The sequence below is a fragment of the Protopterus annectens genome, chromosome 4.part1 (assembly GCF_019279795.1).
Source record: "Protopterus annectens isolate FY-2018-M chromosome 4.part1, PAN1.0, whole genome shotgun sequence".
Lineage (NCBI taxonomy): Eukaryota > Metazoa > Chordata > Ceratodontiformes > Protopteridae > Protopterus > Protopterus annectens.
Window position 1 is genome coordinate 824200301 of NC_056734.1, and position 24023 is coordinate 824224323.

The window sequence follows — 24023 nt, forward strand, 5'->3', positions numbered from 1 at the left end:
GTTTCTCCTGCTGAATAATAGAGCATCCACTTTCCATGCTAGCTTGTGATAAGTCCTTGTACAAAATCTCTGTAGTTGGCAGTTGTGAGGGGAGGCAAATAGATCTATGTCTGGGCATCCCCATTTCCTTGTTATGCTGAAGATTTGTGGATCTAGTTTCCACTCGTGAGGATCCATGAGGTTTCTGCTTAGTTCGTCTGCCAGAGTATTTGTCTTTCCTGGCAAGAATTGTGCTTGTAGGTGTACTTGAAAAGTCAAAACTGTGTTCCACAAAATCATGGCTTGTCTGCAGAGGGGGTAAGAAAGCGTTCCTCCCTGCTTGTTTATGTACCACATGACTGTAGTATTGTCTGTCTTTATTAACAGCTGCCCTGGATGAAGCAGATCCTTGAAAGCTGTCAGGGCATTCTGGACAGCCAGCATTTCTTTTAGATTGATATGAAGATGCATTTGGCTTGTGGGCCATGTGCCCTAAATACATTTTCCTGACATGCTGGCCCCCCAGGCATAATCTGATGCATCTCTTGTTATCATCTGCCTGGCAGTGGGTAAAGTGAAAGGCTGTCCCTTGTTGTGGTGACAGGCCTGTGCCCACCATCGAAACTCCTGTTGCAGGCAGGGAATGAGGATAATTACTGTCTCCAGGCTGTGGCAATGCCGAGTCCAAACACTTTCTAGATACCATTGTAGTTTCCTCATATGCAGTCTTGCATATGGAATTAACAGAATGCAGGATGCCATGAAGCCCAAAGCCTGCAGAATTGTTCTTGAGATAACTGAGTTTTTGTTGCCAACATGTCGAAATAAGAAGTCAGTTGCCTTTGTTTGTCTGGCGTGAGATAAGCCATCTGGGCAGTTGTATTTAAGCTTGCACCCAGGAATATTACCTCTTGAGAGGGTACTAGTTTTGATTTATTTTCGTTTACTGTGTACCCTAGGCAATTTAGCAATCTTTTTACAAACACCCGATGCTTTAGAAGGATGTCCTTGTTCTCTGCTTGAATAAGGCAGTCGTCCAAGTAGGGATATATTTGAATTCCTTTTTGTCTGCAAAAAGCAATTACTGGTGCCAGGCATTTTGTGAAGACCCTGGGCACAGTAGATAAGCCAAAGGGCAGTGCAGAGAATTGGTAGTGCATTGAGCCAGCTATGAATCTGAGGTATCTTCTGCAAGATTGTCTGATTGGGACATGCAGGTATGCCTCTTTTAGGTCCAAGGTTACAAGCCAAGCCTTCTTGCCCAGCATGGGCAGAAGCTGCTGCAGAGTCAACATTTTGAATTTTGGAATGTCCAGAAAAGTGTTTAGAATAGACAGGTTCAGTATTGGTCTCCAGGCTTTGTCCTTTCTGGGTACCAAGAAAAGTCGTGAGTAAAATACTTGTCCCTGCTCCTGTAGTGGTACTCACTGAATGGCCCTCATGTCCATGAGGGATGAAACTTGCTTTTGTGCCTTTGCCCATTGATTGTGTGGCAGGTCTGGCATGCCTTTTGCCTTTGGCAGGGTGTGAAAGTGGAACCTGTAACCCTGAGACACTATATTCAAGACCCATTTGTCCTGGGTGATCATGTGCCAGTTTTGTGAAAAAAAGTGCTAGTTTTCCCCCTAAGGGAGCGTCCAAAAGATAAGTGCTTGGTACTGGTAGAGGAAAGTCATTGGGACTGTTTCCTATAAGGTTGAGATTTGTCTTATCCGCTTTTGGAGGTAGAAGCACCCCATTGTTTAGGCCTGTATGAGCCTTGGGGCTGGGATCTGCCTCTTTGTGGCCTGACACTGGAAAGGACCAATTTTTTGAAGGCCTGTTCCTGCTAAATCTGGGTGGCTGTACCTGTAAGTAATCCTTAACTGTCCGCATAGATTTCGCTTTATCCTCCATTTTCTTCAACAACTCTTCTGCCTTAACACCAAACAAAGTATCATGCTGTAATGGAGCATCTAATAGTTTTGCTTTAACATGATCAGGCAGATTTTGTTCCTTTAACCAAGCATGCCTCCTAATTACAGAACCCGTTACAGTGGCCCTGCAAGAGGCCTCCAAAGAATCAAAACCACATTGCAAAGTATGTTTTCCCACCTGTTCAGCTGCATGCAATAAATCCTGCATTTCCTTGTTTTCAGCACATTCAGAATTTAACATTTTCTGTTTTACCAGTGACATTAAGTACTGCTGATATTTAAGCATATGAAACTGACAATTTAAAGCTCTTACAGCTAAGGTAGCAGAAGTGTAAACTTTTTTCCCCATCTGTCCAGTGCTCTAGAATCCCTATCGGAGGAAACAGGGTTTTTTGCAGTGGAAGCCTTGACCCCTTTGGGACCCTGAGAAATAGCTTCTGGATCAGCAGCAGGATATAGAAATTTATGTGAATCTGGAACTCTGTAGTACCTGTCTGGCTTAACGGGTGCAGGGGGTATAGAGTCTGGAGACAGGCCGGACTCCAGAAAAAGCATCATCTACAATGTCCAGAACAGGGGGAATAGCAAGGGGCCTGTGCTGAGGAAGTAAAAGAAAATCTGAGACTTTTCTTGGATTCTGAATAACCCTGGCTCTCCCAATGAAAGTGCTCCCTCAATCTGAGCCTTTTCTTGGATTCTGAATAATCCTGGCTCTCCCAATGAAAGTGCTCCCTTAAAGTATGCAGTGTTTCCCCAAAAGAGTAATCCTCAGGAGGAGAAGCTGAAGGAATAGATTCTTCAGCATCAGAATCCTCATAGGGAGGAAGAGAGTATTCCTGATCAGAGGAGGAATCAGAGGAAATGGACACCTGATCTGAAGATCCATATTCTGTCTCTTGCCTAGGCCTCTTATCAGGAGGGGGATGGGAACCCCTGATCAAAGTAATAAGGTCTTCGGCCATTTTGAGCATCTGTTTTTTAGGCATGGAAGTCTGTCCTGGAGAATGCTGTACTTGTTTCATTGTCTTTAGAGCTGCTTTAGTCTTTGGCTTTGAAGCTGAAGATGGCTTTACATATAACTGTATAGGTCTGAAAACACCCTCAGAAGCTGATGCCTGCACAGCAGCTCCAGACCCATCTGAGGGAATAGTTTCCGAAGATCCAATACCTTGAGTTTTCAGAGGCCCAGTCGGCTCCACATGGGAGTCGGAAGCGGCCTGTGGCTCTGAGGTAGCGGGTCAGGGGCTGCGAAAGCGCCTCACTGAGAACTGACAACTAGCTTAGAGGAAGCCTCATAGTCGATTCTGGACCTCGGATGCCTGTCCTAGTCTTTATCCTTGCGTTTTTTATAAACTCCGGTCGTCAGCTATTCCGCCGGCATTGTATAATTGAATCTGCGGCCAAAGTAATGAAAGGCAAATTCGTACCGACGCTTAATAGTGCGTTGGTTAAATCTAGCACAAAACTGACAACAAGCAACGTTGTGGTCAGGGCCTAGGCAAGGAATACAGTAAGAGTGAAAATCCTTATGAGGTATTTGCTTCCCACAAGAAATACAATTGTTAACTTTTTCTGACATCGGTCTGGAGCAAGAAAAAAAAGTTTACCCAACGGGGTACTTAGCTTTAATGAAGACTTTGGATCTGAAATTCGAATTCGAAAATCTCAGGAGTCGGCCGACCGGCACTTGCGAACTGCTTTTGCTTCGGGCACCGCACGGCAAGAAAGACTGAAGAAAATGGCATTGGCTGCATCTTTTATACCCCTGGCGCACTAACGTCAGGGAAGGGGCGACAGCAACTGACGCCGGACTAAGATTTTGGAATTCAGGCCGACTGCGGGTAGCCTGCCAGCAGGATAACCCAAATTTAATGACTGCAACAGTGGAACACGATGAACATTGTCTGAATCTCCAGGCTGATGATCCAAGAAGTTGCTAAAAATTCACACCGGTATTGGGGTGGCAGATTTCCAACCATCAAGTGGTTGACTCGAGAAATTTAAACTGCGACACGAGATCACTGAGAAAGACTTGTGTGGTGAATCCAATGAAGTTCCAGTAGAAGTTGTGGAAAAGTTCATCAAAAAGTTTTCAGACTTTGCCAGAGGCTTCAAATATGACAATATGTTAAACGCTGACGAGTGCAGACTTTATTTAAGGCAATGCCTGACAGGAGCCTCATCATGAAGGGTGACAAATATAAGAGGGGAAAACTTTCCAAAGAAAGTTTCACAGTTCTGCTCTGCACTAGCTCAACCAATGAGAAACTAAAGACCTTGGTGATTGGTAAACCGGCAAAGCCATGCACATTCAAGAACATGACGCCCGAAGACCTCCTCATTACTTGGAGATCAAACAAATGCGTAAGGATGACTGATGCCCTATCTGAAAAGTGAGTAAGGGGTATCGACCAAGAAATAGTCTATTCTACTGACATTAGATGTCCTGGCTACCCACAACTGAACCATCTCACAAACGTGACACTGAAATTTTTGTCTCCAAACACGACCTCAAAAATCCAACCTCTTGACCAAGGCATCATCAAAACATTTAATATGCACTACCAAGCTAAACTCCTTCAGTGGGTCATTACTAAAACACAAAACATGTGGTCCACTTGTGGAAGCAACTGCATCCACTGCATCAGTTAACGCTCTGAATGCTGTCCTCTGGATCAGTTCTGCTTGGAATAAAGTTCAGCCAGAAATAATAAAGTAGCATTTCAAGAAAGATGGATTTGTCACAACCCAACAGCAAAATGTTTTGGCCCCATCAGACAGTCATCTCCCATGGCAAAATTCTAAGGAGTAGATTTTGAAGGTTTTGTTGCAATGGATGATGAGGTGGCAACTTATAATGAACCTGACCCAGAAGCAATTTTCCAAGCGATATTGAACAAAGTACAGACCAGCGTAAAAGTGCATGAAGCAGGTGATGAAGTGGAAGAAGCAAGTGAGAATGACACAGAAATTGCAGACACTCCAAAAGAAGAGGATGTCAGGCATCTGACAATGCAGTTGAAGTAATTTGCTGTGGAAAAATGCCCAGGTATGCTGAGTGGTGTAGCCAGCATTGAGGGGGCTTTCTCCACTTACTTTTGTAATAAGAATAAAAAAACAGACCCAGATTGACTCTTTTCAGAAAGAATGATTAAACCGTGGGAACACAGTAAATGTACTGATTTTGTGTAATACTGGATGTATGATTTTATTGTGTTTTGTTTATGTATGATTTCGTATGATATTCTCTAATAAAAGCTGTACACGAAAGTGAAGTACATGCACGTATCAGTGCAGCAGGCCTAGTTCCTTATGTTGACCACCTCCATATGTTGACCAGTTTGCTACAGTCCCCTGGGTGGTCAACCTACCGAGATTCTACTGTAATAGCCAACACAACTAATCTGTTCGGTCTTAATCTTATGTTGTGATATATGAATAGTTTTAATATGTCAAACATCAAATAGACATTTACAAAAAAAAACTGACCCTTAAATCTAGTTTCTACTTAAATAGTCCATACAAAGCTACAATTCTGAAGAACAAAAGTGAGGACAGAACAACAATAACAAAAGGCAAGTGATAGGAGTTTTTTTCCTATGTTCACTGCACACACAGCTACCTGCAGCAGCAGCAGCATCCTACCAATATTAAACACTAATCAAATGATACTGACATTAGCAGCTCCCACGGTACAAGTTAAAAGTACTTTCATTACTGCAAACAGGTACTTACCATTCTGGTCCAAAGTTAAGTGTCTGGGTTTCTGCTGCCATTTTTAATGCTTTACGTTAAATGTCTAGAGATATCTGCACAGAAAGAAAAAGAAGATAATCAGTTACATCTCATCTCCCAAAAAAGATACTAAAACTTACTGCATCCTAAGCCACATACATTTTTTTTTAGCATATCCTTTACTAACAGTGCAAAATGCCAACTACTACTTTCTACAGAAGTATTAAGGTCTGTTACACCATGCTTCCACTAAATAAAAACTGACACTATGGTGATGAGACTGCACACACACACGTACTATTCTCCTTACCAGCAGACAGACAAGAAACCTTCAACAGTTCAAGAGGACATACCATATTGGCTCAGGTTTTCCACTAGCATGCTTAGCAATACAAGACATTCCTTGTATGTAGAGTTCAAGGGATATCATGATACCTCTAGTGCTTTCCTTCAAAAGTGCTAGGTCTTTGTGTAAGGATATTTTGGGGGCCACCACCCTGCAATGATCATCTATCTGGGTCACCCTAGTGATCAATTATTCCTACCGGTGAACAGCCCACCAGACCAGTTGATCCCCAGAGAAGCAAGTGCTTGCCATCATCCACAATGAGGGACTGATTTTTAATTTATGCACCAAACTCTCTGCCCTGCCTGCAAGAAACATCCATAACACCTTCCACAAGTGGCACACACACATGGTTCTCCAAACACACTACAGCTTTCAGAGGGAGGCACACACCACTCCTTATATGCCTACCTCCCCTGTCTGCAGTACTACAAGCATGTTGTCTGGATCTTCCCCATGGAAGAAGTTACGGTAACTTCCTCTCCTTGCATGCAAACAAGCCAGAAAATGCCATTCTTCTGCTAATTCCACCCAATGCTCCTGGTGAACAAAAGCTACTGGTGTAAAAGGGCTTCATTCCTTCACCAACAGAGCTGGCACTCTTGTTAGGAACTTGAAAAAGAGGTCCTTTCCTGAAAGATGCTCTAATATTAGATTATAAAAAGATTTGCAAAAAATAACACCATGGCCACCCAAAGGTCTTGTTGAAGACAAATTGTAAATTAACAAAGACTTAACAAAACCACCACAGCTTCCAGTGCGATAAAAATCCAATTTATTGCATAAGAGAAGCGCTTTCATGTAGACACACTGCAATTCTTCAGATCCTTAAAACAATGCCCCAATACAAAACATTTTATAGCAGCAAAATCACAGTCCAAGTATCAATTAAATAATTAAACAATTAAATAACAGAACTGACATTAATTACCCTCCTTATAAAATGCTAAAACCATTTACTTAAAGCACCTTGCATCCAACTCTGGTTTAATACAAATACTATTGTTCAAACCAGGATAGATGTGTGCTTGTAGCTTAAAAATCCATTTCAGTTCCATGCGTTCAATAAAATTATTATTAACACCACCTCTCTTATTCACTGCAACAGTTTGTAAAACCCTAAAACAAAATGTATGAAGTGAAAATTCTATGTCCTTGGCTAAAGCATTGCATAAACTGCTATGCTTAATATCATATAAATGGTGGTACACTCTATCCCTAAGACGTTTCATGGTTTTGCCAACATAAAAACAGCTGCACCCATCACGTAGCCAGGTAAATGAGGTTAGTAGTACTACAAGAGGCACGAAATCTCGGTTCAAATTCATAACACAGAGTTGGATGCTTAAACTTTTGAACTCGTGTCATACTACTACACATCTTACACTTCTTACAGGGGAAAATACCAAGTTCTCCCTCTTGAGTTGAAGTGCAAGATCTATTACCACATATCCGTTTCATATTCTGATTGTTCTTATATATAAACTTAGGCTGCTCCCCGACCAATTTCATAGTATCGATATCCGCCATAGGAAAATGCCAATTTCTAATAATAATTTCATGTACCCTCTTATTATCTGTAATATATCTAGTTACTAAACGAGTTCCATATTTTCCTTCACATCGTGTGGTACCTCTATGTGGCAAGTTACCACTGTCAGGGGGAACTCACCCTCTCATTGATAATCTCATCCCTTAACCTAGAAAAATCAGACTATCTACAGCCTCTAAAAATAACTGTTCGAAAGTATACTTCATGTTGCAGAACAGATCTAGCTCCACAAAGCCTCTTCACCCTATTCAATTGACCCTTCATAATGTTAGGGAAAATGTGCTTAGGATGCATGCTGCTATGATCCAAGAAGCTATTACGCCAACATTCTTTATGGAACAGGCCTGTAGCTATTTTCCCCAGGTTATCCTTATACAATTTCACATCCAAAAAACCCAGGGTTTCAAATGAATACATAGCTACAAACTTCAAACAATCGGTTGTATTTCCCAAGTATGTAATGAATTCATTAAGGAGGGGTATCCCCACATCCCACAGTATAAAAATATCATCCACGAAACGTCTACAAAATGTTATGTGGGTATACAAATCACTAGTAAACAAACACAGTCTCTCCCAAAAGTGTACCACCAAATTTGCATAGGAGTAAAAGCACAAGGGGTGCCCATAGTGACACCCCATCTCTGCAAATATATATGTCCTTCATACATCAATACATTGTTCAAAAGAATCAGCTCAAGCAAAGTACATATCAAAATAACCTCATTTCTGTCAAACATACTATGCATACTTAAAAGTGCTCTTATGGCTTCCATGCCATACTCATTCGGTATGGAAGTAAATAAACTTTGTACATCCATGGTCACCATCAGTATATCCACTGTATCTGCATTCTCCCCATATTTATTCAAATCATCAAACTGTGTAGTATCCTTTAGGATGGTGGAAATCTCTCTCACTAAGGGTCTTAGTTTACCACCCACATAAATGGAAAGATGTTCCGTGCACCATCCCCCTCCATCCACTATGGGTCTCATTGGGGGGTTCTGCATCGACTTGTGAATCTTAGGTAACCCTTTGATGCAGGGAATTAATGGATATTCCACATGTAAAAAAGAATATAACGTATCATCAATTTGTCTACACAAGTAGATCATAAAGCATATCATTTACATTACTCACAATTTTACAATATTCAGTGTTATTTAACCTTGTATGTGTTTAGATCACTCGATAAAGAGTGCATACCTGCATCATAATCCCCTCTGTTCATTAGGACCATCTCCCCTCCTTTGTCAGCTGGTCTGATAGACAATGCAGGATTGTTCCTCAGCGAATAAAGTACTTGCCTCTGAGCGACATCTAAATTATAAAATTCAGCCCTATGTTTGTGATACAAGGGCTGTAATGAAAGCTTCAACATGAGCTGGTAGTAGGGGAGTGAAAGAACTCTTCCTCCTATACACTTCACCATTTACATTAGATTGATCTGAACAATCTTTAAGAAACAATTTTAAAGCAATGTTACGCCCAAAAAGTCTTAAATCAGTCAGTAATTCACTTATATTGGCAGGAGAAGAAGGAATAAATGTTCAACCTTATTCAGAGCAGAGAGCTTCACTTTGGTAAGCTCACGGTCTGACAAATTCACCACAATGTTATTTAATATTTCTTTCTTCTGTTCGAAGCTTGGTTTTCTCCAGAATTCTTCCTCTTCCATGTTCCCTGACTCATTGATCTCGATTGCTGTCGATCCTCCCATTGGTTTTACTGGGAGGGGTAAAAAAACGATCCAGTGGACATGGAGTGAGCTGTTTTGGTCTCGCTCCCATGGACACAACAGTGAGGGCCTGTTGGTTAGGTGGAGGGGTATAGTCAAGTTCAACTGATGGTGAAGGTGTAATAGACATTTCCCCTCCAGCCCTCTGTGTGCCTGTTACCAAAGCACTCACTTCCGTATTATTCAGGAATGGGCTAGATGCTGGCTCAGAATTTAAGGTGGATTGCTGTGGCTCAGGCTGTGAAGTCATCTGTGTTGAAATGTTCCGCCATGCTGAAGTAAAATCAATAAAATCCCTCTGCGATTTCCGTTGCTTTGTTTGTTGCAACTTCTTCTCATACAGGGAAATATTCACATACTTATTGGTCAATGAGTTATCAAACTGTTCCCCCTTAAATTTTTCGAGAATATTACCATGTGAACGTTGTATTTCCTCTTAACAATTTTTGTTCAATGGGACGAAAATAGTCAATGATAAGTCTCATGTATTTATAGCTTAAGTCAAGATTTAATTGCTGCCATTGCTTGAGTAGCAACGGATGTGTGTCACCATACGAGGGCATGCATAACACTCATGCCCCTCGGGATCACACGAAAATATAGGCAGGCTTCCAGATGCTGTCTCTGCCAAACATAACATTTGAGCTTATACAAATCATTTTCCATGTCCCTTAACATGGCAGAAAACTGTTGAAAATTCTCAATTTTATCCGGTACTTTACCTTCAAAGTTCACAACCAACAGAAGGTTATTACGCTGTAATAAAACATTTTCCCAAGTCAACCGCTCCCTGTCAACACGCAGAAGAGAATTCCTTTCAGGCAAGGTAGCATCAGCCATGAGGAGGTGTGGATTTAAAACAACCAGAAGTGCAAAAAATAACACCACAGCCACCCAAAGGTCTTGTTGAAGAAGACAAACTGTAAATGAACAAAGACTTAACAAAACCACTACGGCTTCCACTGCGATAAAAATCCAATTTATTGCATAAGACAATCGCTTTCACATAGATACACTACGCTTCTTCAGATCCTAAAACAATGCCTCAATACAAAACACTGTATTATAAATATCAATTATAAAAGGATTTATAAACTCCATTAAATACAAATAGCACTGCTCTCCAGGAATTGTGGAAGGGAACAGGTACATGCTTAAAGCAGTCCGTTTGAAAGAGCTACTAATATGGCTATTCATGAACCTTTACTATTACTCTGAAAGGGCTCCTACTGTAGGTAAAAATCAGTAATAAAACATATTTTCCTCCAAAGGTACACATGTCAAGAATAACACTACAATAACTTTGTTGTACAGATCACGGGGAGGTTTTCATATGAACATAACTTCCAAATGGGGAGAAGGAATCTCACAAAGAAAAGTAAACAGAGGCTGGGCTTATTGTGAATTTAATTTACACTGAAGAAGGCATGAGTCAAAACAGTTATGTTTTTCTAATAAATTTTCTCTCTTATTTTTTTGTGCTGGCCTTATTTTTGATTTTTGTACCTTTTTGGGCCATTGCACTTGCCCATTTGTGAAATTATTGGTCATCTTATTGGATTTTTGTATTTTTTGTTGGGGCTTCCTTTTGAGAGGATTTACACTAAGTCATATATATTTTTGGGATTTTTTTAGCTATTAGCTTTGCCACTGGCTATGTGCGTTATAAAGGAACTCCTTCAACCTCTACTAGTAACCTTTTCTTATCCCTGTTGGAAGAAAGTTTAATGTTGAAAAATACGTCAAGTCACAGCTTGGTCAAAGCAACGTTGAGACGTCCGTCTTTGCTGCGTTACGCTCTGGTTTAAGCAACGTTGATACTTTACGCTTTTTCGTATTTTGACTATTATACATCTGGGCAGGATGTTGTTTGTGGACTATAAATCTTCGTAACATGGCTTGAAGTCAGCAACTCTTTCATTCTGGTCTGCAATGCTATTTTGATTAACGTGTGTAACATGGTGGGATCGTACTCTTTTGGCCTACTGATGCATTTACTTGGTTTCGGGTTGTGCATCAACTAATCCACATATATAAAATCTTTTTTTCAACCTTTTGGGCGAACAAACATTTCGGGCTATACATGTTTATGGTTGGAACTGTATTTTTATGCCTGTAACATTGGCTGAGGCATTGTGTCGTGGCTATATGTTCTACATCAACATTTCCGTCAGTAACTTTTGGATGCTAGTGCATTTGAGTAAAATCAGACAGATCAATGCTGGTGGACATTTTAAGATACCCTGGTCCTTTGATGAAAGTGGCTGATTTTTAATAGGAGCTTCAGCAGAAACCCCTTACGAGAACTAAAGTTTGTTTTATTCAAATATTTTCTGTCAACGTGTTTGTCAGGAACTTTTGGATGTTATACATTAACCATCCTGGACAATAGCGTGTTACAGTTAAATTAAGTGGACAGATTGTTTGTAAACAAGCTATATTTCATCTAAATATTATGTCCAAGCGTTTTTTCGCTTGGATATTTCTTCAGTGTTTCATACCTTAGAACAGGCGGTTTTGGATGATCTTTTCACTAGCTGAGCTTACCATGTAGTGTCTTTCGGCCGGTTAGGGGTCGCCACAGCGGAACTCCGGTCCACTAATGATTGGTAGTTGATTTTTATGTGCCGAGTTACCAGCCCTGACGCACAACCTTCAACGAAGGTACGCCCATTCACACATCTCCACACAGAAGATGCTCTAGCTGAGAATCGAACCGGACAGCATCTTACTGTGAGGCGACAACGCTACTGCAGCACCATAAGGGTAACAATTCATGACCGACTTTGCATTTGTGCATTTTCACATTTCGTAATTTTATGATTTTGTGGAATTTGGAGAATAATTACGTTTTCAGTATTTCTTAGAGTGGTATAGAACATATGTTTCATATGCCAAAAAAAATTCAGGTTTGAGGTAATATAACTTTTTGTATATGGAAGTTGGAATTGATAACAAATCCTTAACTGGTACTGTAATTGTTTTCTTTATTTTTTTTGCTTTTATTGGTACTCAGTGGTTTAGCTACATTGAATGTCCTTCTAGTAACAACTTTGAAATCTATTAACAGCATATATGTGACACAGATCCAGTAACCTAGATGGGATTTATTATATCATATACCATTTTGTTTTTTTGGCCCGAGTTAGGCTGGGTCTTGTTTCCCAGTTTCATATATCTTGCTCGCGGACCTGAATTAATTCACTGGTTGGTATACATCTTACATTGGTATGTACTGGAATTTTTTGGTGGCTTTTTTGTCACCAAATATTTAATTCTTAATACATTTCAATATGTTCTGATTGGAACTAAATCTATTTGATTAAAATTTCATTCAGATAGGTGTGCTGAGCTTATGCATGCTGCATGCTTACAAAATTGGTTTGAATAAAAGGGATATAAATTATGGTTCAAGGATAATTTGGATTATTCTCATGAGCTATCTACTATATTTTATATATATGTTGAGCATATCTGCTATATAATATATAAATTCTACATATAATAAAACATCTATTGAGCAGAATTACTGTATGTTAAGATGGGATATTCTGACTGTTTTTGAGCAGAATTGCCATATATAATTTTTATACATAATTTTGAAAAGATATTACTTGTTGAGCAAAATTGCAGCAGGCTAAGATAAGTGTTTCGTTTATGCTAACTGTTTTTTGTTGTAACTTGTGTGGTTATTTAGGTGTTGTGAAGTTTGTTTTTTTTTTGATTTATTGTGGATTTTTAGCCAGTTCTATTTCAGAAGTAACTCAGGTTTGTAAGGAGGCTAATAAAATAAGAGAGTCACCCATTATATAATACACTATTTCAGAAACTGACCAAAGATTTACTTGGTCTTGAAATAGAACTCAAAAATAGAAAAATCAGGAAATACAACAGAGATTTATGAGATAACTATTCCGGTAAGCCATTTGAGCAACATAATAGGTTGCCATTTTCAAAATCAGATAATCCAAATGGGGGTACTAAAAGGAAACGACCTAGGTCCATTCTTAAAAAATTAAGACAGACAACTACTACTGATACTTATGGAGATGATCCGTCCTCATATACTGACATAGAAACAGACCAACGTGATTGGCCACCAAAAAAACAAGAAACGTAATGTTACATTTGTCTCTAACATAGACACTGCTACCCCTTTAGGGTTAGATGGGGGGGTGGTAGGAAACCTAGATCGAGCCAGTTCTTTAGAAACACTGTATCATTTGATTCCACGGTAGTGGGGGGGTGGTAATATACATAAGATTTCCTCCACTAAACTATCTGAGGTGGAAGAGAAATTACTTAAGGGTTTAAACTTAGCACCAAGATTTGTGGTTGCTGAACAGAATTTTGTTCACAATGTCATATCCTTTTGTAGGAACATTAATTTGAAATTGTTTTTTGAGAAACAATATCAGTCTGAAGTGGTCTCTGATTCTATGTCAAGCTTTAAATTTCATAAATACACATTTGTATACCCAGTCAACAAACCTGTTGAAATTTTTCAGAAATGTGTATTAAAAGATCTACACTATTCTTCTGATTTACATACAACACAGGGCTAGCACAATCTTACATTAGCTGAGAAACATGCACTTGAGAATCTTCATCACAATACAAACATAGTCATTACGACAGATAAGGGTGGTTCAGTGGTGGTCCTTGATTGATCTATGTATTTGGCACATAGTCAATCATCTGATGGTAGGTTCTATACCCATATGGTTGTTGAGGCTACATTTAGATTCAAACAAGAAATAGATCAATTCCTTCAATTAGCTTTAAGTGAAGGCATTATCAATAAACACATTCTTAAACATCTGATGGTTTCAGATCCATTACAACGTTTACATTTAATTCCAAAAAAAAAAATAAATAAATAAAAATCCAGAAATACCACAGGGTAGACCAATAGTCTCTGGTCATGGATCTCTCACCAAACCACTGTCCGCATTTCTAACTATTTAAAACCTTTACTATCAGGTGTCAGAGCTAGAATTCAGGACACCACTCAATTTTTGAATATTATTTTGATTCTCAATCAGAACCAGGTTGGTTGATGTGTACTCTTGATGTTAAATCATTATATACAAGTATCTCTCATTGGGCAGGTCTAGCAGTGCTCCAGTATTGGCTGGAAACAATATTTTTGTATAGTCCTGGATTTAATATTTTTTTGTTTGTTTAGCTGAGCATGTGTTAACCAAAAATGTGTTCTTTTTTTGATAAGTGTTATTTACAACTACAAAGCATGGCAATGGGGCATCTTTTGCCCCCATTTATGCCAATTTATTTATGGGTTATCTGGAACAACAAATTATCTATGATCAGGATCATTATCCATTTTTGGATGAAATTGACATTTGGAGAAGAAATCTTGATGCTTGTTGGCTTTTTGAGAGATGACCATCTTTACTTTCAGGAATTCATTGGTCCCACTTCACAAGGGCGGTGCCTCAACCAACCCTGGTAATTACCGTCCCATTAGCTTGACAAGCCTTATCTGCAAAGCCATGGAGAGGATCATAATGGAACTCATAAATAACGACATAGGGAACTTGCAGACTTTGGATCCAACCCAGTTTGGCTTTGTCAAAGGCAGATCATGCCTTTTAAACTTGGTTGACTTTTTCGAGACAGTCACCAAGGCCACTGATGAGGGAAAGGCAGTCCATACAGCCTACCTCGACCTGGCAAAGGCCTTTGACACAATACCCCACTCAGGTATCATCGAAAAACTCATCAGCTTGAATGTAAACCCATACATCACAAGATGGGTTACAAACTGGCTAAGTGACAGAACCCACAGGGTCAGAGTTGCTGGAGCCATGTCAGACTCAAAGCCTGTCACAAGTGGTGTCCCACAGGGCTCAGTCCTGGGTCCACTCTTGTTCGGCATCTACTTTTCTGAAGTACAAGCAAACACAGGAGGGTTATGGCTGACAAAGTTTGCAGGTGACTGCAAACTGGGCGCCATAGTCGAAAACACATCTGACACAGATATCCTTCAGAAGGGCCTCACAGAAACGGATAACTGGTGCCAGAGCCATGGCCTAAAGTTAAACGCCAAGAAATGCATAGTCATACCCTTTGGGAGAAACAAGGTTACCCCTAGCTACCATATAGGTGGCAATCCACTGAGCACAGAAGTCATCAGGGATCTGGGGACCCAGGTTGACAGTAGCCTTTCGTTTGACACTCATGTTGCTAAAGTAGTTAGGAAAACCTTCTACATTGCCCACCTGATCATGAAGGGATTCACATCTAGATCAAGGGAGGTCATCGTCCCCCTGTACTCATCACTCATTAGACCTATGATTGAGTACAATGCCCCATTCGGAATGTATCTGACCCGACACCTGCAGCAGCTGGAAAGGCCCCAAAAGTTCCTCACCAAAAGGATAAAGGGTCTCAAAAATATGTCTTATGCTGCCCGACTGAAAACTCCAGCTCTATTCAGTCTCATACCGCTTGCTCAGAGGTGACCTGTGCCTGACATATAAGGCCATGTCAAACCCAGATTTGATGAATATGCTTCACCTCAAAAAATCTAGATCCCTCAGAACCACAAGGGCGGGAGACTTAAACCTTGACACGGTTATTAATAGAACGTGCTGGAGAGACAAATTCATCACCCAGAGACTCCCTATGCTGTGGAACAAAATCCCGGTACATGTGAGGCAGAGCACCTCGCTGGCCTTGTTCAAGAGGAATCTTGACCAATGGATGGGAGATCGCAGATATACCCCAGGGATTACTTAAGTGTCACTGCTTGACAGAGGCACAGCAAAATAATAGGCATAGTTTTATTCAAACTAAAGGGGTGGTGAAAGCCACATAACTATGGGCTAGGCTTATAAATGCCCTTGGGCAGATAGCCTAGTATGAACCTATGAACCTATGAATATCTCAATGAAAATAAGTGGGATACAGAATTTACAGTTCGTTTTGATACTAAATGCATCTCTTTTCTAGATGTCCAAATAACCAGTCTGGATGATGGTACTCTGTCTAGTGATGTCCACAGGAAACAATTTAGTTATAATAATTTATGGCTTACTTCTAGTTGTCATCCTAAACACATAATATTCCCAAATCTTAATTTCTTAGAAAATGAAAACCAAACGTAAAATGTTCACGGAACCACCAAAGAAGAGAGCAGGAACTTAGATGCACACAGGTTTATTCTGGTACCTTGGCTTCCACAGCCTTCAAAGGAATAACAATTTCACAACAGATGCATCATTTTATACAAATTTTCTTAATTAATTAATTGGATAATCGTACAATGCATCATTCACAAGAATAAAAGGGGCCATACAGTGAATTGCTAAAACACAGACAGTAGGGGATATTTTAACAAGATAAAGTATATAGTACATAATGCCAAAATTTATATTTTTATTTTATAACACTACCCCATATCTCAAATAGTCAAATTATTTTCTAAATTTAAACCTTTAGGTTTCAAAGTACCAAAGTTTAAAATAAACATACTTTCCAATTTCAACAACTTACGTAGAAAATTCCCAGTATTGTAACTGTCAGGTCTAGCCAATGCACAAAAAAACAAGGAATCCAGCTCCCCATTGTGTGATTTATTAAAATGTTCAGAAACTGGACTTTCCATCCTGCCATTTCTAATATCACCCATGTGTTCCATAATTCTTCACTTTAGCTGGTGTTTGGTTTGCCCTATATAATATTTAGGTGGAGTACACCCACAACCCACTATATAAACCACCCCACATGATTTGCAATTAAAAGTATCCAAAGCTTGATATTTTATGCCATTAATACAACTCCCTGTTAAATTCATAACCTTTGAACAAATTCTACATTTTCCACATTTGAACATACCTTTAGTGGATGGAATCCCACTTAACATATTTGTCCTGATTTTTGATTTAAATTTTAACTTTTCTTTTAAATTTGCATATCTACCATATGAAAAACATACTCTGTTAGGAAACAAATGGCCAATTTCGTCGTTGTGACAGACAATCGGCCAAAGAAAATCTACTATGTCCTTTAGAATAGGAGAAAAAGAAGAATACTTATTAACTAAAAAGATTCTATTCTCTTCATTCAAAACGAATTTATTCTCCCTAAAGTCATAAGTTTTATCCATCTTCCTTGTGACAAAATCAGGATTAAGCAATCTATCACTACTATTCTTTATGGAAACCTCAGAATAGCCTCTTTCCAAGAGCCTGTTTCCAACCATCCTAAATTCAAAATTTAACAAATTAATCTCGGAAGTATGCTCAAAAGTGCGTTTAAACTCACCATAAGGTAGTGCTTCAATCAGATGTTTTGGGTGAGCGCTAGTGGCATGTAAAAAATTATTGGTTGCAGTAACTTTCCTGTATGGTCTATATTGCACTTTATTATTAGAATCCACATATAAATAAATATCTAAGAACTGAATAGTACTTTTATTCAGAACATAAGTGAATTCAAGACCAAATTTGTTCTTATGTAAACTGGCAATAAAACCTTCAAATTCAATAATGCTGCCAGTACATACAAAAATCAAATCATCAATATATCTGTAATAAAAGTACAACATTTTTCTGAAAAAACTCCAACCTATACAGAAAAGTGATCTCAAAAAAAGACATAAATAATATCGCATAGCTAGGAGTAAAATTGGCACCCATTGCGGTGCCTTCTTTTTGCAAAAAATATCTTGTCTTCACAACAAAAATAGTTGTGGGTCAATGCATATTCTAACAATGAAATAATAAAAGGAGTGCGTGGGCCCTCCCCCAATATGTTATGAATAGCCTCCAAACCCCATCTAGTCTTGATACTTGTATAAAGTGCCTTCACATCCACCGTGGCCCAATAAAAATTACTATCCCATTGCATATTCTTAACCTTAATGCAAAAATAATTTGTATTCCTAATGTGTGAAGAGACATTGACCAATTCTTTCTTAAGAATACTATCCAACAATATGCCAATATGTTCAAGAAAGCCACCGCAGCAGGATACTATAGGGCGGCCAGGAGGGTCAGCAAGGTTTTTGTGTATCTTCGGTAGAGCATAAAAACTGGGATCCCTAGGATTAGCAATATAAAGTTTTTTTTACATCTTTGCTAGTTAAAAAACCCAGTCTCTCGCCCCTCTCCAATAACTCTAAAAGGGCTCTATTAAATTCTAAGACAGGGTTATTTGGCAACTCAACATAAACTTCTTCGTTTGATAATAAATCAAACACCATCTTCAAATAGTGTGCCCTGTCCATAATTACCCAGTTCCCTCCTTTATCTGCTTGACAGAAAGCATACTTATCACAAACAGATTGCATATCTTTTAAAGCTTTCCATTCATTTTTTGTAAGATTGTAAGAAAAATATTTCTTCATAAACATTCCATATTCAGCTTCTACTTTGCCAAGTAGTACATTCTCAAAAGCTTTCAAAATAGCAGAATTTTTAGGTGGAAAGAAGGAACTGTGACTTGGCAAATTGGGAACTTCAAGTTAACCATAACCTGTCACAAAACGCCCAGTCTCAACTTCACATGAATCAGACTCAGATATATCCCTGGCCCCCTCCAGTAATCCAGAGGTTTCTAAATCATAGTCACATACAGAAAGGTTGAGCAAAGAATCGAAAGAACTTGACAAGTCATCAGAAAACATGCAAGTGTCAGTAACAGTATTAATTTCAACATCATTCAAATAACTTAATATATTAGTAGTGAAACATTTCTTATTTTCAAAAAAAGTTTTTAAATACAATTTCCTACAGAAACTCTTAACATCAATAATTAAATCAGAAAGAGCTGGTATTTTGGTAGGCACAAGCTTGCTTCCCTTAAGCAATACCTGCTCCATATCAGAAGTGACCACAAAGTCACTTAAATTCACAATATGCTTCTGTACAGAATTGTATAAAACATTTGAGAAAACAAACTGTCCCAACCTCAAAGTCTCTCTAAAACACAATCGAGACATGCCCCTTTCAGCGTCTTCTGTTACGACCCTTGCTTCTTGATTTTCGCTTGCTGCCCTGGCGAAAATTCCAATTCACTTGCTCTTCCATCTCCGACTGACCACTGGCATCTTCAGTATTATCCACTCTTTCGAACGATACACTTTTCCTACTAGTGCCTGTATCGGAAGATGAGACAGAAGAATCTCTAACGGATCTGGAAGCTCCCTCCATTCTTCCGGTTCGGGACGTACCATTCTTACGTTTACGCTGCCACAAATATACAGTGTCCTTACTAAAATCGTTGATGTCCCTATTCAATTTGTTCTTCTTTCTGGAAACTATTTCACTTTCAAATTTACTAGTCTCTATATTAATACCTTTCATGGCAACACGAAAAACTTCACTTGGAATATCAGTGAACAAACTTTCCTCCACCTCTGCAATTTGGAATCGGATTGCCCCCAAATTCTTTCGGTTACGCCTGATAAGTATTCTGAGCCAGCTTAAAGAGCACTGTAATGAGGCAGCCTTCCACGCTTCGAGAAATTCAGTCTCATTATCAGTAAATTTAAATGCAGGTAGTTTGTCCACCCGAAGTCCCCTGGGTGTGATCGACAAACTAACATACTTTTCTAACAAGCGAGTGTCGTAAAATAAAGAGGTTTCTTTGAACCTTAACTTTTTAAGTTCATCAAACCTCTTGTCACGATCAGTACATACTGGAACAGCCCATGGATCAGATGCCGCCAATTTATTGTCCCTTTCCTTGCACAAATTGGCAAAACGAAAACCTTCATCACTGCAGGCTAAATTTGCCACAATAGATAAGAACCTGCGCTCCTCAAAGGAAAACTGCACGCCTCAAAGAAAATGAAAACCAAACGTAAAATGTTCACGGAACCACCAAAGAAGAGAGCAGGACCTTAGATGCACACAGGTTTATTCTGGTACCTCTGCTTCCACAGCCTTCAAAGGAATAACCATTTCACAACAGATGCATCATTTTATACAAATTTTCTTAATTAATTAATTGGATAATCGTACAATGCATCATTCACAAGAATAAAAGGGGCCATACAGTGAATTGCTAAAACACAGACAGTAGGGGATATTTTAACAAGATAAAGTATATAGTACATAATGCCAAAATTTATATTTTTATTTTATAACACTACACCATATCTCAAATAGTCAAATTATTTTCTAAATTTAAACCTTTAGGTTTCAAAGTACCAAAGTTTAAAATAAACATACTTTCCCATTTCAACAACTTACGTAGAAAAATTCCCAGTATTGTAACTGTCAGGTCTAGCCAATGCACAAAAAAACAAGGAATCCAGCTCCCCATTGTGTGATTATTAAAATGTTCCTTTGAAGGCTGTGGAAGCCGAGGTACCAGAATAAACCTGTGTGCATCTAAGTTCCTGCTCTCTTCTTTGGTGGTTCCGCTTAATTTCTTAGGCTAAGTTGTATTCGTTCGAACATAACTAATTTTAAGAATTAGAGACTGGATCTTATTGACAGATTTCGTAATAGAAGATATGATCGTAATCAAGTCGTTAAGGTGAGCATATTTGCATGCACCCAAAATCGTAGTGAATTACTACAATACAAACAATGGGATCACTATAATGAAGGGATTAGATATGTCACCACATATGCTTGTAATACTAACACATTTATTAAATTGATACAAAAACACTGGAACATTCTTTTAGCGGATGAACATCTTTCGAATATGTTGGAAGACAGATGTAAATTTTCTTTTAGGAGAGGAATCACATTAGGGGTTTTCTTATGCCAGCATAAACATGGTTCCAAAACATTTACAGCTAAACAAGGTACTCTTGAGGGTAGGATACATCTGGGATCTACGCCTTATGGCCATTGCACTTTTTGTAAATATATTAATAAAACTATTGAGTTTACAAGTAAGAATACCTGTAAAATTTTTCGTATTAACATTCTGGCTAACTGCAGTTCTGATTATATACCGTGCAACCTGTACTCGCACGGCCTTTTATTTTGGCCAAACATCTTGTCCATTTAAGCTGCATATCTCTGAACATACGACTGCCATTAGAAACAGCAATATTTTGAATGCCCTATATAAGCATTCTGTCCAGCACCCAGCATCTAGTTTTAGCTTCACTATTATACACAGAATTATGGGGAGCAGTAATATGAAAGCAGGTTGGCATAATATTCTTAATAGCAAGGAAGGTACATGGATTATCAAACTGGGGGGAGGGGGGGCTTTCTCACCTGGTCTAAATGAACATTTATAAATTTGTTCCTTTTAGGTGCACTTAATATACTGAATATCTATGTATGCTTACACCATATTTTGGGTACTGGGAAGTTTTGAAGAATCAATATGTTCCTATAAATAAAGTACAGCACTCTACAATTTTTTTCAGTCTATTACAGACAGAATCTTTGGAAGTATAAACATAACACTAGGATGGCATTACAATTTTATATGATGGAATGTATACGGATTGCTAAATGCTGGGTTTTCTTTTACCTGGTTTAAAATTACACCTTTAATCTAATTAGTTCTTTTGTTAGGTGCACTTTATACATAAAAGAATTTATCTACACATTTAGATTACTATGTGTGTACCAGAAGATTTTTAGTAACTAATATGTTTCTTTAGATATGAAGTTTGTATACATTTATATTGTATGTCTTTATTAAATATTATGTATTAATTATTCATGACAGAAAGACGTGATTGGTGGCACATATATTTAAAAACTGTTTGATTACTGTGAATGTTATTTACACTGAAGGCGTGAGCCGAAACTGGTATGTTTTTCTAATACATTTTTTCTCTAATTTTTTCTGCTGGCCATTTTTTTTAATTTTTGTATCTTTTTAGGCCATTGCCTTGCCCACTTGTGAAATGATTGGTCGCCTTATTGGGCTTACAAGGCCCCTAGTGGTTGTTAGCCTAGTATACACCTATGAACATTAGCAAAGTAACCATGGAAAGCCAGCTGTAAAAGAACAAGGCACTGAAGCAAAGGCTGTTGTCCCCAGAGCAGAGGTCTACAACTTTTTTTTTTTTTGGCAGTCAAACACAGTGTTAATTACAATAGCAAAATTGCTAAAATGGTTACATTTAAATTACTTCCCAACAGTGATAAGTATTTTCTTACATTATACACCAAAAAGCATCAGTGTTCTAATAATTAATCAGTTTCTTAGAGGACAACAATGGGATTCTATTATTAAATGCTCAACTTCTCTGTCCTTTCTCTCCCCATTTGGTATCCCTGCTATGAATAAACAATACAACACTTAAAGTATTTTAAATTGACTGTTTCTCTCCGCTAGAACAGTACCTTACTGTACTGTGGGGGTTTCACTTTCAAAAAACGTTTATCCCACCCTGCAGTCTCCAACTCACTGATGTCATCAAGGCCAAAAAATACAGGTAGTTTTCTGACTAGATCCTTCCCAATCTGACATCACCACGATAGTCCTAAAAACCCACCCATGCTGTGATGTCACAGCTTCTTGGTCCTTCCCCTACCCATACAGAAAGTAAAGGCTAGAACAAGAAAACAATATATGAGTGAAGTCTCATGCTGTGAGCTCTCAGTCACAGCAAGTAACAGCTCAAATAACCCTTAGCACTTTGACAGCTAGGGAAGTTGGGTGTGAAGGGGAATGGGAAATCAGTCAAAGTAGTACAATTCAGGCTTCACAAAAGACTGCAATTTAGCCACTCTAAAGCAGCAGCAGTAAAAAGCACTTTGAAAGTCTGTATGTGGCATTTGCTCCGTTTGTGTTTTAAAAAGTCATCGAACGGCATGAAATGTTACTTAAAACTAACTGAAAAGACAGCAGTGTATGCATATAAAATCATGTAGTGACAGGAGCTTTAGGAAGAAAGAGGCCTGCACGATGTATTTTTTTTTTTTTACAGACAAGCACTGCATTCTGGGATATCTAGAAGCAGACTAAACAATCAGAATTACTTCAAGATGCCAAACCACATGTGGTCAAACACAAATTACATATAAAAATATATTTAAAAACCTGTAAATAGTCTCAGAGTTGTGCTAAAATGTAGGAAACACCAAACTATGATGAAATAAACTTTTTTATTTCTTTCTGAGTCTGTGGTAAGTGTGGTTCTCCTTTTAATCAAAAGGCAGGATGAGTGGAGCCACAGTAGCTCCAAAAATACAATTTACTGGAAAATTTTAAGAAAAAGTCTCCTACTGTATTTCCAAGTTGCAGACTCTGCAATGCAGTACAGACGGGAGAAGGGGACACCGAAAAGACCACAAAACGAAGAACTGCAAATGACTCCAAAAATTATAGGGAAGTATGAAAGGTCCGGAGTTCTAAAAACTAAAGGTTTAAATTTCAGCTTGGTCATGAGAAAATACAGATGTGAAACATACTTTAACAATACACTAACATTTGAGTCTGTTTACTTACCAGCTGAGATGTTCAGTTCCACTTCTATACTTACGCTCTTTGCTTGGTTGAGATCAGCATTAGCTTTTGCAGCAAAGGTGCTGATAAAAGTGGTATAAGGATGAAATAAATAAAGCATAGTTATATTCAAATAAAAATTCTAGGAGGCTAAAAAAACCTCTTCAGCAAGAGGGGTGCTTGTGGAAGACCAATGTAAGTGTACCCATGTGAGCCATGGCACCTTATAATACAATAATTAACAAGCAAGTGGAAAGTTATAGTACAAGTCAGACAACCTGCCCAATGACAATCAGGCTAGATATGTTGCTGGTGACCAAGGTTCAAGAATGAAATATATAATGAATAAAA

At 38.6% G+C, this 24023-nt stretch overlaps 1 protein-coding gene across 9 annotated transcripts in view; it reads right to left on the reverse strand.

The window, feature by feature from the left end:
* The window catches only part of GIGYF2 (GRB10 interacting GYF protein 2), a 2932407-nt gene that overhangs the window by 2791847 nt on the left and 116537 nt on the right, over positions 1–24023 (reverse strand). For all 9 annotated transcript variants that reach the window (XM_044070588.1, XM_044070589.1, XM_044070593.1 and 6 more), the window contains exon 2: positions 5631–5704. In XM_044070588.1, coding sequence (XP_043926523.1) covers positions 5631–5671 — 41 coding nt within the window. In that variant the 5' untranslated portion in view covers positions 5672–5704. The remainder of the gene's footprint in view (positions 1–5630; positions 5705–24023) is intronic.